The sequence below is a fragment of the Pelodiscus sinensis genome, chromosome 20 (genome assembly GCF_052426305.1).
Source record: "Pelodiscus sinensis isolate ZL-2025 chromosome 20, ASM5242630v1, whole genome shotgun sequence".
Lineage (NCBI taxonomy): Eukaryota > Metazoa > Chordata > Testudines > Trionychidae > Pelodiscus > Pelodiscus sinensis.
The window spans coordinates 30,337,646-30,356,099 of NC_143071.1; the positions used below are offsets into that span (position 1 = coordinate 30,337,646).

The 18,454-nt window shown below is 44.4% G+C and overlaps 1 protein-coding gene across 10 annotated transcripts in view; it reads right to left on the reverse strand.

Annotated features, from left to right (window-relative positions):
* Positions 1–18,454, reverse strand: part of MAP2K4 (mitogen-activated protein kinase kinase 4) — a 145,613-nt gene that overhangs the window by 102,681 nt on the left and 24,478 nt on the right. For 6 of the 10 annotated variants that reach the window (XM_075903426.2, XM_075903425.2, XM_075903435.2 and 3 more), the window contains exon 2: positions 17,346–17,378. The exons of the other annotated variants lie outside the window; for them this stretch is intronic. In XM_075903426.2, the coding sequence (XP_075759541.1) occupies positions 17,346–17,378 (33 nt within the window). The remainder of the gene's footprint in view (positions 1–17,345; positions 17,379–18,454) is intronic. 10 annotated transcript variants of the gene reach the window in all.

Here is an 18,454-nt window from a genome sequence, read left to right on the forward strand (position 1 = left end):
AAGATTAGAGGGACCATGGCTGGAGAGTTGCAGCTGCTGGTGGGGATTGTAGCTCAGTATTGCTGTCTTCAGAGGTGCACCCTCAGTCAGCAGCTGCCACTATCTGGCCACTCTGCTCTGAGAGCAGCAGTGCAGAAAGGTGGCATGATGTGGTACTGCCATCCTCACTGCTGCTGGCGGGGAGCTACCTTCAGAGCTGGGTGCCTGACCAAAGGCTGCTGCTCTCCAGCTGCCCAGCTCTGAATGCAGCATAGAAATAAAGGTGGCAATATCTCAATCCCCCCTAAAATAACCTTACAACTCACTGCCTGTCTATAAATATCTGTTCATTATTAGTCCACACAAAAATCTTCATTGGCTGGAAGGGAAGATTGCTTGAACAATGAAGTTATCACTGAAAACCAAAAGAAATGGGAAGAAAAATTAACAGATGTATGATAAGCACATGAACTGAACATTCACCCATACTACCCATAAAGAAAGAGATAGCAACTATTCTGTTAGCCATACACATTAATTAACAAGAAGCAGCTTTAACTCCCATTTATAGTATCTACTTTATGGCTTAAAGTCAATGAAAAAAAACCTTCTTGACATTCATGACACAGGATTGACATATAGTTTAATCCACAAGAAACCGAATATGAACATTTTCAAAAAATTAGGAACATTATGAGGGATGTAAAATCCCATTTAAAATGTTAACTGGTTAAACCCACATTTCTCAAACTGTGGGTCCCGACCCCCTGGGGGGGGGGGGCACAAGCAACTTACAGGGAGGTCGCGAGCAACTTAGAGGTGGGTTGTGGTATAACAAAATTTGAGAACCCCGGGGTTAAATCGTATGTTTAACCAGCACGACCCACTGTGTGGCATGGTGAGCCCAGCCAAGCTGGAGCAGTCCCCTGCCTGAAGGTTGCTCCAGTCTGGCCGGGCTCACTGTGCTGCAGGCTGCACAGGTCGAGCCAAGTTCCAGTTAACCATTTATGTCGGTAACCAAACCCATAAGGTAAATGCAACTGGTTCACCCTTTCTATTCCTAAACATTATATCAAATATACAGTGTGGTACAAGTTCCAACTGTGTGTAATTTAACTTATACAGCGTAGCACATGACCTATGAGGAGAGACTGAGGGATTTGGGTTTGTTTAGTCTGCAGAAGAAAAGAGTGAGGGGGGATTTGACAGTAGCCTGCAACTTCCTGAAGGGAGGTTCTAAAGAGGATGGAAAGAGGCTGTTCTCAGTATTGACAGATGGCAGAACAAGGAGCAATGGTCTCAAGTTACAATGGGGGAGGTCTAGGTTGGATATTAGGAAAAACTATTTCACTAGGATGGTGGTGAAGCACTGGGATGGGTTCCCTAGGAAGGGGGTGGAATCTCCATCCCTAGAGGTTTTTAATTCTCGGCCTGACAAAGCCCTGGCTGGGATGATTTAGTTGGGGTTGGTCCCGCCGTGGGCAGGGGGCTGGACTTGATGACCTCCTAAAGTCTCTTCCAGCTTTATGATTTAATAAGCATAAAATATGTATTATAACAGTAACTGTAATTAAAACATTTTCTTTGCAATTTGTTACAAAATATATTGTATCAGCCAAAAGTTTATCAGTAGCAAGGCTGCCTCTTATTAATAAATGTTGTGTCTTGTAGAATAAATTGCTTTTTCTTTTTTTATACGCAGAGAGTAAATGCAACCTGAACAGCATGTCTTATGTTTTTCATTTACAATAACTTGATTTTTTTTGTTGTACTTTAATTTTTTTCCAAACAAATGTAGAAAGTGAAAAAAATTAATTATGTCCTTATTGGTCAACCAACCTTATCCTCTAGCCTACCAAGTTTTCATTTGGATTACATTTCCAAGAAAGCAAAGATTGGACAGGCCAGTCCAGGCAGGGAGGGAAGGGGTCCCACATGCTGCCTGCTGGCTACACCCCAGGATCAGCCCAGAGGCAAGGAAGGGGTTGCACGGGCTGCACACTGGCTTCTCCCTGGAACTGGCAAGGGGTCTCAGACTTTCACACGTGAACATCATGCAGTTTTCCTAACTCTTGTCCTGGACCTGGCTAGGTACTTCAGGAAGTGCTCGGTTCTGATTGTCCTGCCATTTTTCTTTTAAAATGGTAAGTAAAATAAATCCTGAGCTGCAGTCTAACCCCACTATAACACGTTGCACAGGAACAATGTGAAAAAGCACACGGATCGTCTTCGCTGCTAATTCCCTTAGAGCAGTGGTTCCCAACCTCTGGTCTGCGGCCCGATCTCTGGCTGCCAGGCTGTGGCAACTCTGGGGGCTGGGATACACCGCCCAGAGGCTCCCCTCCTGCAGCAGCTGTTGGGAGAGGCGTGTACTGCCCCACCGCTCAGCCAACCAGTGCTGGGCAGGGGCGGGGTCTCTTCTTACACGTGAAAGTGCGCTTCACTGTGCGGCGGGAGGGCTGCACAAAGCCCAGCACAGCAGCCACAGAGCAGCTGCAACTCGGGCAGCAGGCTGGGAGACAGCGCAGGACTAAGTAAGGAGGGTGGACAGGCACTGGGGGCTCCAGGGGTGGAGCTAGTGCTGGGAGGTTCTGGGGGGTGGGTGCTCTAAGAGGCAAGGAGCTGACACTGGTGGGCACTGGGGCATTCGGGGTGGGGGGCTACAGGGACAGGGCTGGCACTTGGGGGCTCTGGAGATGGGGCTAATATTGAGGACTGGGGGATAGCACAGGGGGGACTCTGAGGGAGGTTGGGAGCAGTGGGGCTCTGGAAACAGGAGGCTGGCCCGGGGAGGTCTGGTGGGGGGGGGGCTTTAAAGGGCGTGGGCTGGCACAGAGTCATTTGGGATTGGGGACTGGCCTGGGGGCACTGAGGGGTAGATGCAGAGGACTCTGAGGTCAGTGGCTGGAGCTGGGGGATAGTGGAGGGTGGGGAGCTCTATGGGTTAGGGCTGGCACTGGGGGACTCTCGGGGCCAGAGCTTTTGGTAGACCAGTAACATTTTATTTGCATATTCATTATGCCAAAATGTTGTGATTGACTGGATTTGCGAGTACCCAGTATAACAAGGCTGGGAACCACTGCCTCACAGCTTGTCTACACTTCCACTTTACTGCGCCGTAAAGCACCAGTGTAAACAGTCTCCCAGCACTGTTAGCTACGCCCCGTGCGGACGTGGGTTCCCTACAGCGCTGAAGAGCTCTCTCCCAGGACTGCCGCCATGATCCCACTGCCACATTAAAACGCAGCGCTTTAAATCAGCAGTGTCGACAAATCCTTTACATCACTCAGGCAATGCAGGGTCTTAAAACGTTCACAGGGCTTATGCTCCTGGAGGAACTGAGAGCTAATTAGCAATGGGAACAGTAGGCATACTGCTACATTTCTGCCTCAGAAAATGAGATCGATTAACTGTCAACAGCCACTGTTACTACTTTACTACATAGGTGGGCGGCTTCATTTGTGCCTCTAGCCTGCCCCCTGAATAATAAATAGCCCTACCCTTAGACACCCAAGAGCTGTACAAACCACTTGTTACAACTTACTTAGAAAGGACTACGTGGATAAAAAAAGTGAGACACTCTCTGTGTTGTAGGACCATGACCTACAATAGAGTCTTTGGCAATTCAGGAACACAGGGTTTTGAATATTTAGGAATCGGTTTTCTATCTGCTGAACAGGGGAGGGGAACCTGAGTCCCGGGAGGCCGGATGTAGCCCCCAGCTTGCATAGATCCAGCCCCCGAGGTTTAGATCCACCCGCCCAGCATTGAGGAGCCCGTGCTGGTGCTCCAGGTCCTCCCCCCGCTTCTTACTTGTGTGCGGCCCCTGACTGATTTTTTTATGGGTCAGTGGCCCCCAAAAAAGATTCCCCACCTCTGTGCTAAAACATGAGACAGAGTATTGGTGCAGTTTGCTGCAGACAACCGAATCAGACTGGGGATCAGGACAAACTAAGACCCAAGATTAAAGTACAGGCAGTCCCTGAGTTATGCGGATCCGACTTATGTCGGATCCACAGTTATGAACGGGGTTTTTTCCGCCCCGGAAGACGGGAGCGGCGGGACGCCCAGATGCGCCCCGGTCCCGCCACCCACATCCTCCAGGGCGAGAAAAGCTGCTCCGCATCTCCGTGGTCTGCTGGGGGGGGGGGGGGGAGAGACCAGGGAGACGCTGAGCAAAGCCGCAGAGCACGCGGGCAGCGGGAAAGCCCAGACGCGCCGCGGCTGTCTTTGCTCCCCGTCTCCCTGGTCTGCTGTCTCCAGCAGACCAGGGAGACGCGGAGCATGCGGGCAGCGGGACAGCCCACACGCGCCGCGGCTGTCCCGCTGCCAGCGTCCTCCGAGGCTTTGCTCCCCATCTCCCTGGGCGTCTGGGGAATCTGTCTGAGGAAGAGGGAGCGCACAAAGTCGTCTCCCCCTCCAAAGGATGCAGTGCCAAGGCGGCTCCGCCCCTTCTGCCTGAGGCCCTGCCCCTTCTGGGGGCCCAGCCCATGACCACATACTAAAATTAGTCAAGTGCCCCCCCCTCAGAAAAAATTATTGCCCACCCCTGATCTAGGGCATAAAAGGCAGTGTGCATCTACACCTCTCCAGTCACAAGTAACCTCCATTTCTTTCTATGAGCGATTGTTCCTATGTGTATTCCACATGGGTGACATGCGAACAGTATTCACACAGGAGGAGGGTGTGATGCTTTTATTACTGCCATTCCTATGGCTATGTCTGTAGTTGCTTCATGGACTACTGAGTGAGAATGTGGACAGAGTTCCAAGTTGCTGCCCTGCTGGAGAACATCCGCTAGTAACGCCATGAAGGCAGCTTGTGCTCATGTGAAGTGAGCTGTAGCAGTGTCTGAAGGGGGAATTTTTGCTATTTTGTAGGATTCAAAGATGCATCCCAAAACCCGCTTGGAAACCCTCTGGGAGGACATGGCTCGCTCACACAATCTTTCTTCTATATCAGTAAAGATTCTTGGAGATTTTCTAATGGCTCTGGGTTTTTGCAGTCAGAACACCAGAACATTGTGGAAGAAAACATTCCTATTGTCTTTGGAAGAAGCATGGAGTTTCTGAAAACACACAAGTCAGTGTACTATCTAATTGATGTGGAATTCAAATAATTTGGGGTAGAAATTTGAGGTGTAACTTTAAGAAAATCAACTCTTTGTGTAGCACCGTATAGGGAGAGCCTGACATAATGGCTCCTAGCGCACTGACCCTGCCTGAAGTAATGGCACCAACAGTGTCACATTCATGGCCAGGTGGGTTATGGCGTAAGTTTGCCATAGGTTCAAAGGGTGGACCTGCAAGTGTCGACAGGACATGGGTAAGGGCCTTTTGAGAGGTAGGTTTAATGATTGGCAGGGAGGTCCCAATCAAGCCCTTCATAAATTGTACAGTTGCTGGCAGGGTTTGAAGCCTGTGTCATGAGCTTCACCTGCACCTGAGCCTGTGGATCTGGACCAAGAAATGTATTTAAAGGCCACGATGGGCCAACAAATGCATCTAAAAGGCCATGATTTGGGGGGGGGGGGAGGCAGCTCAAAGCAAGAACTGTGCCAAATAAAAATAATACAAGAAAAACCAAAACCTAAGAGAAAAGGGTATAACACAAAGCAAGGTGCAGCAAGCTGTGTTGCTCAACTAGCAGATACCTGAATTGCTCTAGGTAACTGAGAAGGAACTGGCATGACAGTGGGTCTCTGCATACCCTTCTCTTGGGGCATGAGGGTGTTCTAGGACCCGTGCAAACACTTCTGACAAATCTCTCTAAGCAAGAGTGCATGTATTCTGATGTGGAGCACCCGTGGAGGCTCTGCAAGGGGGTCCTGACTGGTTTGGCCAAGAGGCTATCAAGTGCTGGCACTTCAGCTGCCCTTCCCCCTACCTCCTGCCCTTTGCCTTGGAGCTGTCTCTGCCTACCCCCAGGAGCCTCCTGCTTGCTGTGCAGGGCAGGGGAGAGAGAGAGGAGGGTACTGATGGCAAGGTGCCCGCCTCCCACTCTGTATTCTTTCTCCACAGAGCAGGGCTTGGGATGGGGGACGTTTGCTGGCTGCTTTTGGAGTGGTGCAGGGCCAGGGCAGGGGTGAGCCTGCCTTAGCCACACTGCACTGCCACCCAGGAGCCACCTGAGGTAAGCAGTGCCCAGTCGGAGCCCACATCTTGAAACTCTACCCCAGTCATGAACACTGCCCCGCACCCCAAAGCCCTGCCCTAGCCCTGAGCACCCCTGCATCCAAACACCGTCCCAGAGCCTGCACCTAGAACCCCCTCTGGCACCTCACTGCCTGCCCCAAGCTCAGCTCAGAGCCCCCCTTGCACTCCAAATCCTTATACCCAAGACCAGAGCCTGCACCCCAACCCACTGCCCCTGCCTGGTAAAAGTGAGGGAGGATGGGGGAGAGATGAAGGATGGAGTGAGCAGGAGCAGGGCCTCGGAGAAGGGGCACAAAGGAGGCAGGACAAGGATATTTGGGTATGAGGTAGATTTTGGATTCCACTTAAATTCAAAAAGTGATCTCATGCTTAAAAAGGTTGGAGGTCACTGAGCTAGAGGGTTTGCAAGCAGCCTCGTGTCACAGTAACTGGGTAGTTCAAGGTGACATAATATATCCATTTAGCCCCTATGTTCTCTGAGGGCTTCTTTTGGAAGATCTGACATCAGCATCTGGTTTAAAAGCCCGTATTTCAAAGTCCTCTAAAATCCACATGCTGACTCCAATTTTATTTGAAAAGTACTGTTAAGGAAAGTACTACTAATTAAACAGAGGGCTGTAGTCAGGCTAACGTAGTAATGATTCATGCTCCTCAACTGTCCTAAACGAGACTGAGTGGTATCCGAGAAAAGCAGGTCATTTGGTCAAGGGTTGGTCCTACACAGCCTCCCTACAGTAAGCAGGCTATATCTTTCTTTGCACATCTGCTTGAAGCAGGAAGGAGCAGAGATGCAAACAGGCCAGTTGAAAGTGGTAATGTGCACTTTCGCATATCTGAGAGCATTTGAGCTTCTTGTCCCTGGTTCTCAGAATAGCACTTGTTCCCATAAATCACTAAGGCCAAGTCCACACTACAAAGGGTTGTCAACAAAAATTAGGCCTCTTTAATTAAAGCATTTTCATTTAACCACTGCTGTGTGTTTACACTATGCTCCTTGTGTCACCAGAACACATCAACACCAGCAGCTTTTGCACTGACAGAGAGAGCAGTGCACGTAGGTAGCTATCTCACTGTGCAACTGGCCACAGGGCGTTTTGGAGAGGGTGTGCAATGCTTTGTGGGGCACATGCAGGGTCACACAAAGCAGGTTTCTCAATCCTATCATTTAATGGGCATACTACTAGATTGCCAGTTACTTTTCAACTGATGCATGTGTAACAGGGAGTGGGGGGAAGGAGAGACAGCGTGTGGGGGGTATAAAAAAGTAATTCTTCATAGATAAACGGAACAGGCAGCAGGTTATCACTGGTTGGAATGGAAGTCTCCAATCAGGTATTTAAGCACCAGATTGAGACTGAAGTGAAGTCTCTAATCTGGGTGTAGATTCCCAACCCCTTAATAAACACAAGATGAGCAAATATGGAGAGCCTTTCAACAGAGTGATGAAAAACAGATAAATGAAGCCAAATGGACCTTAACCAAGCTGACTCAATTTTTTGAGATACACCGGGTAATTCAGGGTAACTTGAGAGATGCAAAGATTAAGACAGAATATGGGGCTGACAATACCAAGCAGAATCTCTTCCATTTCCACAGAAAAGTAATGTGGGTTGATTTCTTTCTTCCATGCAGTAATAACTATTGCACATCTGCAGAGCAGGATTCTAGCCCTGTGAACTGTTGAGGAACCACACCCACTAGTGGAGAACCCTTAGGTTGGGATGAAGTACATGACGCTCTCATCCTGGAAGAAGTTTGAACAGCTGGTTTGAAATTTGAACAGTGGTGAGAAGTTTGAAGTTTGAACAGTGGTGAGAAGTTTGAACAGCTTCTAACATACAGATGAAGCACATAAGGCTACCCTAAGCAACGCCAATAAGGTAAGGATAATTCTGGCCTTGTCCTGATTTTGTTCATTACCCTTTGTATTAGCAGCGTTGTGGGAAAATATGCAAAATAGCCAGTTCTTCCAAGATAGAAGAAAGAAATTCCTCAAAAAGCAGTGGAGAGAAAAAGAGAGGGCACTTCTTGTTCCTGAAGGTGGCAAAGGGATCCACCTCTGGAAGTCTCCATCTTTGGAATATACTGTGCAGCATCTGAGAATCTAGCTCCTGTTCATAGTCTTATTAGCAGCATCTGCTGAGAATATCAACTGTGGTGTTCCAAATACCAGGAAAGGTCACAGCTGAAAATTGCATCTGATGAACCATTCACCTGTTTCACAGTTTAACAGCTTGGGCACACAGGAAGGGGGATCTTGCTCATCACTGCTTCTTGAAATAGAACATGCAGGATATGTTGTCTGTCATGACCTTGACATAGGGTATGTCTAGACTACATGGCTCCGTCGACAGAGCCATGTAGGTGAGCTTTCTAGACATAGGGAAATGAAGAGGCAATTGAAATAATCACCACTTCATTTACATCAAAATGGTTGCCGCGTTGTGCTGATCAGCTGTTTGGTGGCACAGCACGGTAGTCTGGCAACAGACGCCTTTGTCGACCGCTCCACTATGCCTCGTGGAATGAAGTTTACCGGGGTGGTCGACAAAGCCTTTCCTTGTCCACCGCAGAACGTCCAGACTACTGCGCTGTGCCGCCAAACAGCTCATCAGCACAGCGCGGCAGCCATTTTGATGTAAACGAAGCGGTGATTATTTAAATCACCGCTTCATTTCCCTTTTTTGAGTACGCTAATCTACATGGCTCTGTCGACGGAGCCATGTAGTTTAGACGTACCCTTAGTTCCCCTGATGAGGGGCAGAAAATGAAATCAGTTTGCTGATTGCCCTGAATTTCAACAGACTGATGAAGAAACTGGTTCCTAAAGGTGTCCATCTGCCGTCGGTCATGAGGGCAGTGAGGTGAGCTCCAATAGTGATACATTTATTGGAGCAGAATGTCCAATAGGAAGGCTTGTATAGCAGTTGGGTTGATTTTTCCACCAGACTAAGGAGTTCCTCACTTTCAGGAAAAACACCACATCCCAGTGCAGTGTGTCTCTGGTTGCACAGAGGCTGTTCTGAGCCAATCCTGGAAGCAGCAGAACCGTCGCCTTGTGTGTCAGTGCAAACTGCTATGTGTCCCAGGAACAGCAGTTTTTTGTGGTCCTGGCCTCCTCTGAGTTGACACAACAAAATTAAGACTCAATCTTTGAGAACGTAGGACCTGGCTGTAAATGATAAATTCAACAGGGAACCACCATCCACTTCCAGCAGATTCCCACGTGGATTAGTTCTTATCAAATGCTACAGAATATTTTAGCAATGATGTACGAGAAAACGTAAAATCAGTTTTTTTCCTGTCTTGTAGCAGGTCTAAAGTCTCTGGGGCAGGGACTGTCCTTTGCTCTGTGTCTGTGCAGCACCAAGCACAGTGGGGTCCTGGCCTACGAATGGGGCTCCTAGGTGCTACCACAAGACAAATAAATAATAATAGTTAATAAAGTCTGCAGGTGACATCGTACTACAGAATGAGACATAATATGGAAGCTGGGCTACCGAAAATGAGCATTTGGACGATTTGGTAAATGATCATATATGCATGTTAATACGCAAATAAAAAGTATTACAATATAGACACAAAGGCCATATTTATGGCATAAGGTATACTAGAAAAATATTTTACAGTCCATGTGAAAAACTGTATACTGGCTACTGGAATTGGTCTAGTGAGAACTGTTTGGGCCAGCAGGACCTAGAGTGGAACATCAAATTATTCCAAATATCTCTATCAGTAAAGAGGCCATTTTTAGTTAGAAGTATTTGTTTGTCAGTGATTTTTACTCTTTTTATGCCAGAGGGTCTATTATGATGAGGGCCTTTGACATTCACAGCTGTGAAAAACACATCATGGAGCATGAAAACTGACTTTTCCAGTGAAATCTGGCATTGGGGGTGGGGATTGGCAGTGTTTCCATCCTTACTTCTGTGCTACCTTCACAGCTGGTTGGCCAGAGAGGAGCGACAGCTGCTGGCTAGATGCCCAGTTCTGAAGGCAGCGCTGCCTAGGGCTTGGAGGGTGGGGTGTCCTGATGTAAGCTTTAGTGTATCTGAATTCTTGTGTTTATGTCCAAAAGTCCAGCCAGCTCTCTTTGCCACTGTCTCACACTAAATCTCACACTAAATCTCATGTTCAGCTGCTTATTTTCCATGACCCCTGAATCCTTTGCAGATTTGCTGTTTCTTTGTTATGTTCAGTCTGAAATGTCAGTGCTCTGATGAATCTTAAAATACAGACTGCTGTTGTGCCCAAGTGCCCTTGGCCATCCTGTGTGACAATGATAGCCCATTCAGGTTTTGTGGCCTTGAAGTCCTTGAATTGCACAGATCTTTTCACAGTGGTGCCAGGACAAGAAAGTAGCACTAGGTCACTCAAGCTACTCTTTCATGCAGCGCCTCCTTTGCGGACATTTCTCCATCACTTGTTTCTCTGAGACAACTACAGCCTCTGTGCATTTGGTACAGTAATATTTGGAAGATCACGTAGCTGTCTTTAATGTCATTAATGCAGCAACTGGAAATGAAGAGGACAGCCAGCACTATGTGATGACACAGCTCTCCATGGACCAAGTACTCTGCAGACGAGTGGGATGCAAGAACATCCCTAGGAACCTGGTGAGTACCCTTACCCTGACTGTTTTAGAACAGTCATGTCAAACATAATAATAGTTGCTCGCGGGCAGCATGCAGCCTGATCAAATTTTTTTGCATCCCACGACTACAGCTTCATAAATGATCTAAGTGCGGCCCGCCTGGTTACACTCTTTAAAACAGGGGTGGCCAACTCGTGACTCTCGAGCTGCATGTGGCTCTTCGATTAAAGAAATGTGGCTCCTGCTGGTTCTGAGCTGTGTGCCCAGACTGCTCATGGCTGGCCGTTCTTTGCATGCACCCCAGTGCCTGGAGGGAGAAGTGCATGGTGGCAGCGGCTCCAGGACCCAGGCATTACGTTAAAGCAGGGGCGAGGAGGGCTGGGGGTGCCTGGCTCTGGGGGGAGGGGGGGATTGGGTTAGAACAGGGGTATGGGGTGCCTGGCTCTGGGAGAGAGGAGGGAGATTGGGTTAGAGCGGGGGCTGGGAGTGCATGACTCCGGGGGAGAGGAAGGGGACTGGGTTAGAACGGGGGCATGGGGGTGCCTGGATCTGCAGGATGGAGAGGGAATTGGGTTAGAGCAGAGGTGGCTGAAGCACCTTAAACTCAAAGTCTTCATGGATGCAAATAACCATTTTACACATCAAATCCTGGAACCAACCGCCCTCCATCCCCCCAACAATTTACGTTAATTCTTATGGGGAAGTTGGACTTGCTTAACATTGTTTCACTTAAAGTAGAATTTTTCAGGAACTTAACTTCAATGTTAAGCAAGGAATTACTGTATAACTGTACATTTGACTGTATTAAAAGGGATACTGTTTGCATGTGCTCTGTTTACTAAGCAATCAAGATCACTATCTATCAGTAACATATCTTCATTATTTACTACACTCTTAATTTTTGTGTCATCTGCTAATTATCAGTGATTATTTGTTTCCTCTCCATTATGATCATAACATTCTCCAGTCAGAAAAAAATGACAATATCACAGATATCTAATAAATGATCAGCAGTGATTGGGCAGGTTGCAACAGAAGATCAGTAATCTGACTTCCAATTTCTGCCTGCAAAGTTAATTGAGGGCATGCATTTCAGGCCATGCACCTTTATCAAAACAGTGCCTAAGATCAGCACTCTTGTCTTTGTGCTTTCTCCCATACTGCCCCTTGGTCTTGAAATGCCCTCCCCTTCCTTGGAAGTTAAAAACCTATCCTCTCTTTCATGTAGGCCCTGCTCCAAAAACATGCACTCTGTCCATGAGGTATCTCAAATACCACCCCCAATTACACAATGAGCAATAAGCCGTAACAACCTCAGAGCTTGCACCTTTGGAAACATTGTTTTAGAGGGTAAGCTCCTTAGGGCAAGGACCATGCATTCTTCAATGCTAAGCTGGCATTGAGCACTGTAAGTAACACCAAGACACAAACTGATATTCATCACCACTCAAACGCAGCAATTCATAAAGCAAAAGTAAAATCAAACAGCAGCAGATGTGGTGCAAACCTACTATGATGACTGACAATTTATATAAATACAATACATTACATTAGACAACATGAAAAAGATTCCATATTAAAGAAGGAACCTACAGAGCAGAACAACTGAAAACAGCTAGCCTGAAAAATAATTTTCGATGATGATACTTCTAACAACTTGGAGCAAACTCCACAGATTCTCAACCAAGAAAAATAAAAGTGAAACTGGAACAGATCCTAATCATCAAAGGACATATAGAGCAAATAGTTTGAACAATCACCCCAGAAAGACAGAATGCAGATACAAATAGAAAAGATTGTTCGACCACTCTCCAGACTGTTGAAGGCAAACAATTTCCACACACATGTACTATCAGCAAACAGTGTTAATGGAAAATATGTGAGAGAGAACTGGACTGGCAACCCAGACCCCACCCCTTCTGACAGTTTAGAACACAGCAAAACAGCAAACAGATCCCAGCTTCAGGGCTTCTGAAGATCTGGAGCTGTGCGGTCAGCCTCAACTGCACCTTGTCGCTTGGTATTTAGAGGATTTTAATACAAAAATGCAAAGGGAAATGGAACTAGGCTAAGCTCTCTTTCTCTGGGGAAACAGAAGTTGTATGCTCAGTCTTGCTTTCAGTTACTCCCTGGAGCTGTGCCTGAGTGCACAAGACAGAAGCTGCTGGCACAAGCTGCTGGGAAAGGAAAGTTGGATTTTTTTTTTTTTTTTGGAGATCAGAAAGTTGATCACACTGCAGCCTCTTCCCTCATTCAATAATACTACTAGTAACACTGGTTAGCACAATGGTGTCTAACACACAGCTCAGCAGAAAACCACTATTTCATCTGCCTCTGTCAGCAATCCATGTAGTTTAAACAAAGCACCAAAGTAGGCAGAGCTGAAATTCTTAAGGATGCAGCACACACTTTGAGAGAAGAACGGATTGCGGCGATCAAAAATTGCCAGTTCCATTGGGTATAAAACAGTAATTTGAGGGTCTGCTTCACAGGTTAGAAAGGGAGAACCTGCAAACAAACTTAAATTACATAACTTTTGCCCACAATGGAATATTAATACCCATTTGCTTCAGCTTTCCACCTTCAAGCACACAAAACTGAGAGAACATCTGCAAATAAACAGTCCAACTTGTGTTTCTTTGGCAGGAAAATAGATCTGCAGTATAAATTGATGCTCATCTGCACAGAGGCCAAAGAGAAGGGGAATCTGAGCTCTATGCTATTTAGGACTAACAAGGCAAACTAGAATGCTGTAACTGTAAATCCACCTAGCTTAACCCTTATTGAAATCTTACATTGTATTCAGAGACCTATAGGCTCAGATTTTTCAAAAGTGCCCAGAATCCAGCAGGTCTTCTAATTGTCCATGGGAGCTGCAGGGTGTGGAGCACTTCTGAAACTTTTGTGCACAAGTCAAATGGTCTTCGAGCAGGTAAATGATATCACAGAACAACTGAAATGTTTTCATACACACTCAATTCTAAAAGTTCCCTTGATATTTTAAATACTCAGCTAATTAATTGATTAAAATATTAATCTCATGTGCCCAAACTCCTTTCTGCACAAAATACTCTCAGATAATGAGCATTGATTCATCAAAAGTACAAACCACTGCAGATATTTATCCTTAAATATTTCTAAGCATCTTCTCTCAGAGGGCCCGCTGCACTAACAAATAAAACCCCTATCTCAGCAAAACACTTTAGAGGTTTTCCTCCCCTGTTTGCAACCTCTGAACAATTTTTTCCCCATTTATTATATAGATTTCAAAGGTGGAGAGGACTGTATAAAATTATTTAGAAGTCTATAGTGTGGCAAGATTTAGACTCTTCAAATGCTTCCCTCTGAAGACTATTGAGTCTTTCACATTTTGTAAACCTATCACAACAATTAGAAATGGAATTATATAAGCCAATTGAATTCATTTCAGGAATGGACATTAGCAAAAATATTATTATAAATATTTTACTTTACCTAAGACCAAATCATTTTCAATTGTTGTAGGACCGATCAGGATTAGGGAAGCAGGTAAGCACATGTGTGGGTCTTGCTCTTTTTTCCATATATGACAAACTTCCAGGAACGTTTTACATGTTATGTTTCTAATTCAAAATTATTTTTGCCAACGTTTCCTGTATATGTAGTGATTGAAACAGATAAGCATGCAGGAACCTAAAGGTCTACTTGGACAGCTCCTCATTAATAAAATGGTTTGAGTACAGAGCAGTTATTTTTAGTCCATTGCTATTGTTTTCCACCTGCATTTAATGATGAACAGAGGTGTCTTGCTAAACAGACAAGAGGTTTGAGTTCAGCTCTTGTGAATGCCTCTATTTGCTACTAGGTCCTGATCCTGCAAAATGTTTAAACATGAAAACATTTTAATTGGCTTTAATGGGACTACTCACATGGTTAAAGTTATGTACTTGGGTAATATTTTCACAGCTGGGACACTGCCTTGTACCTTTTCCACACAGTAACTCTAAGCAATTCGCAAAAGAAATCCCAACATCCTACATCTCAATAATACACTGGGGAGACTGTCTCCATCATCCAAGGTGAGTGCACATCACTGCCAAAAAAGCTTGTGCTAAATCATATTTCCACCTTCAGACACAGAGACAAAACAGCTTTCGCCCAAAGTAGAGACCTCAAAACATGCAGTAATATGACTTTAGAGAAACCTCTCATTTCTTCTGGGGTCCCCGACCCAGCACTGTGTTCCTGGGCTGTTTGACATACACAAAAAACAAAAACACATGCCAGACGATTTTTCTCCAAGCTCTTAGATGATAGGTGCATTTTACTCCACTGGCTTGTTAAAGATGGCTTTCCTTTTATTCAGTGGTTTACTGTGCACTTAGGGATGTAAGAGTTTAACTGGTTAACAGGTTAACTGATAATGCTTATCACTTCCAGCTATTGGTTCAACTCCCAGCTGTTGGCAGCCAGCAGCTGCTGGTAGCCCCCGAAGTTCTTGGCGCAGGCTGCCAGTGGGTTAAAAAAATCCTGGCATGTAACTGTGTAGCCAATTAAATTGTTTTTGATTACACGGTTAGTATTTTTTAACCCTTTTTACATCCCTCCTGTGTGCTTAGCATATTTCTACCTGAGAAGCTTCAGAAGGCACAATGACAACTTCCTTGCTTTGTAGCGCTCTACACAGTTCAGTGATGGAGATCTTTTCCAGAAGGCTTGTGCTTCCTGTGAAATTTTGGAATAACCTTTCCTTTGCATACAAACCATTCTGCTGGCAAAACCCATACTTTCGTTTCATTTCATTTTCAGGGACCTGTGCTTTGTTTAAGAGTTCAGCTGCATAGTCCCTTTGCAAAACCAGACTTCTCTGACAGAGCAGTTCTGCATCCAGTGGGAAGGACTATGTCCACATGAACAGAGAATTCTGGTTGCAAGTGGACTCAAAAAAGATCCTAGTTTTATGCGAAGTCCTTAGTAAAGACAGACAGACATAAACAAACAAACTGAGAAAATATTTCTGATTTAAAAGTTTTCAGTGTCCATGGGACAGAAAAGAATCAGTAAGAGGCTGACATGAGATTAAGGACAGTGTCCTGTGAAAATATTAAAGCAACCTTTCCTAAAAGGTCAACTTTGATGGCAGAACTTAGAGTGCCAGCTTTTCTCAGAAACAAATTCCCTATGTAGCAAACTCTTTCAACAGGGATCTATGAACACATTTATCGCCACAGTAAACAATCTATATGTTCTGGGGGTTTTGTTTGCTTGTTTGATTTTTAAGAAAACATTTTTTGATCTGAGCAGGAATCAGCTAGGCATTCACACTTGGAAGACACGGTATCTGGTAGTTTTACTTAAGATTTGTTGTTTTATAAAATGAATTTAAAATACTGTTTCCCGGACAAACTTTAGAATTTGCCGCACTCTAGGACAAACTGTATTGTTAAAGGGCATGTCTAATTCAGTCCGCCAGCGGAGTGGTGATACAAGTTGTCTTTCTATGCACTGAACCTTTGTAAGTGTACCTCTTGTAAAAGCTATCCAAACAGAGTTGCAGTGCAAATAGCCATTAACCGAAATATAAACTGTCACGCCACAATGCAGAATATTCTCATTATAACATCTCACATTTATTTATATTCATTTTTCTAGCAAGCATGTACATTGGATATCAGTTTTTAAATTCCAAGACACCAATTATTGAATATTAGCAATTAACTCTAGATACTAAAATTCAGTTAAAATAATATGCATATCCATCAAGTGCAAAAAAATTTAAAATATATATTTAGAATGCAGAATGAGATGCAGAGTGGATTTTTACTGAACTACAGAACATTTACCAAAGATTGGGGAGAGGTACCAACAAAACTATGTTTTGGTCTCCAATAAAACTCCACTAACTCATGAAAGGCAATTGTGAAGGGTACTGTGAATTGAGTGACATAGCAATGCAAAGTATGAAAAGCCATGAGAGAAACAATAACAAAATTAATCCTAAAGAGCTTCCATTAGTCATCAAAAATTGCTTTGCAATGACTGATTTTAGTCTAGCCTTCCAACCCTTCTTTAAAATGGCTATACAAGTTTAGAAAGTTACCTACACTACTCTTCTCCCACAAAGGTGCACAGGTAGCAAAAAGTCAAAGCAATAGCAATGTGACCAATACTTACAGAAGGAACTTTTTTAGCTGCTCAGACCCAAGAATGTTGCATTCTTCAACTTAATTAATTTTTCTTAACATAGAGCTACATAAAAAAGAAAATGTTCTTTGAGAAACACTTCTAGTTTAAAGCAGCTGCTGTTCAAAAATTAAGTCCCACTTGGTTCATACTCCACTGGAGGTTGGCAATGTGTCACACGCCAGTGAATAATATGACTATCTGTGCACCTCTAGCTCATTATTTACTTGTAACAGACATAAGTCTGAAAGGCATCTGCAACTTTTACAACCAATGGTCTAATAGAAAACAATTTGCATTTTTTTCTACTTTTTAAGCAATATGAAAAATGGAAGCTCAATCAATGTATAATTGCCATGGTTGGTTAGTTGGAACAACAGAGGACACATTCCCAGAACCAAGACTGATATAAAAAATAAAAATAAAAGCATAATACTATAAAATGTGTAGCTTACTTTGTGCCTTTTCACAGAAGTTTATCTGAAAGCCTAAAGCAAAAAAGATAAGTTCTAGTTCATTCACTGGAAGTCACAGAATTGCATAACTATTAAAAGTCACATGTTTCAATGATCATTAATGTCTAAAAATTCTGAATAAAACTCATTTCATGGGCAAAATGTTACCCTGAGAAAACAACATGAAGTGCAGAAAGGAATCAAGGCATGGCATGGTCAGATCAGGGCAAGTTTATGACAGGGCTAATTTCATTGTCATATTAATAAAAATAAAACAGTCATAATTCCTTGGATTCCTTTGCAAATCCATTCAAACAATTTCACTAATAGAGGTCTTCTGCAGTAGCAAGTCACATTCATGAAGATTAAGACCTTAAAGAGGATTGTGCCCCAATAAAGCCAAACGTTTAGACTGAGGTAAGTAACATTTCAAAATATTTCATCAAGTCAAATGGTGTTTAAACTTAGCTTTTCCCACCAAGCAACATTCTGTGTGTTAACATCCAGGCAGCAATGGAGGACTAGGGTCTGTTAAAACGTGCTCTAATAAAAATATCAAACTAAATCAAACAAGTTTTCTCAGCTGAAATAAGGTAAATGTAATTTCCCCTTTAAGAGGTGGATACTGCTCTCCCTGGCTTTGATCATGTAATAGTGATTTACATAGCTAACCTACCCATCATTTGGGAGACTGAGGATTTATACCCTGTTTCTGATTTGCAAGACTTTTTTTATGCAGACAGCTGCATTTTTTCCACTCTTGACACCACCCCCACCTAGACTTCAACCCGGAATAATTCACCTCAGTACTGTACTGGGAATTTGTTCATTATAAATGGAAAGAACTTGAGTACAAATATTACTCCAGTTCACTGTCACTGAACACAATATCCAGCTTATGCAGAGTTACCACAACCCAGATCTGCCTTAGTAGGGAAATATGGCATAGGCTTTGCAGTGTATGTACTGGCATTTAGTTCTGAGGCACTGGCTGTAAATTAAGGAACTGCTTTTTTATCTCTATTTTTCAGATTGATAACTTTCAAAGTATGGAGGACTACAGGTTTTCCTGTAATGGTTAACAGGGATTCTGACTAGCGATGTTACAT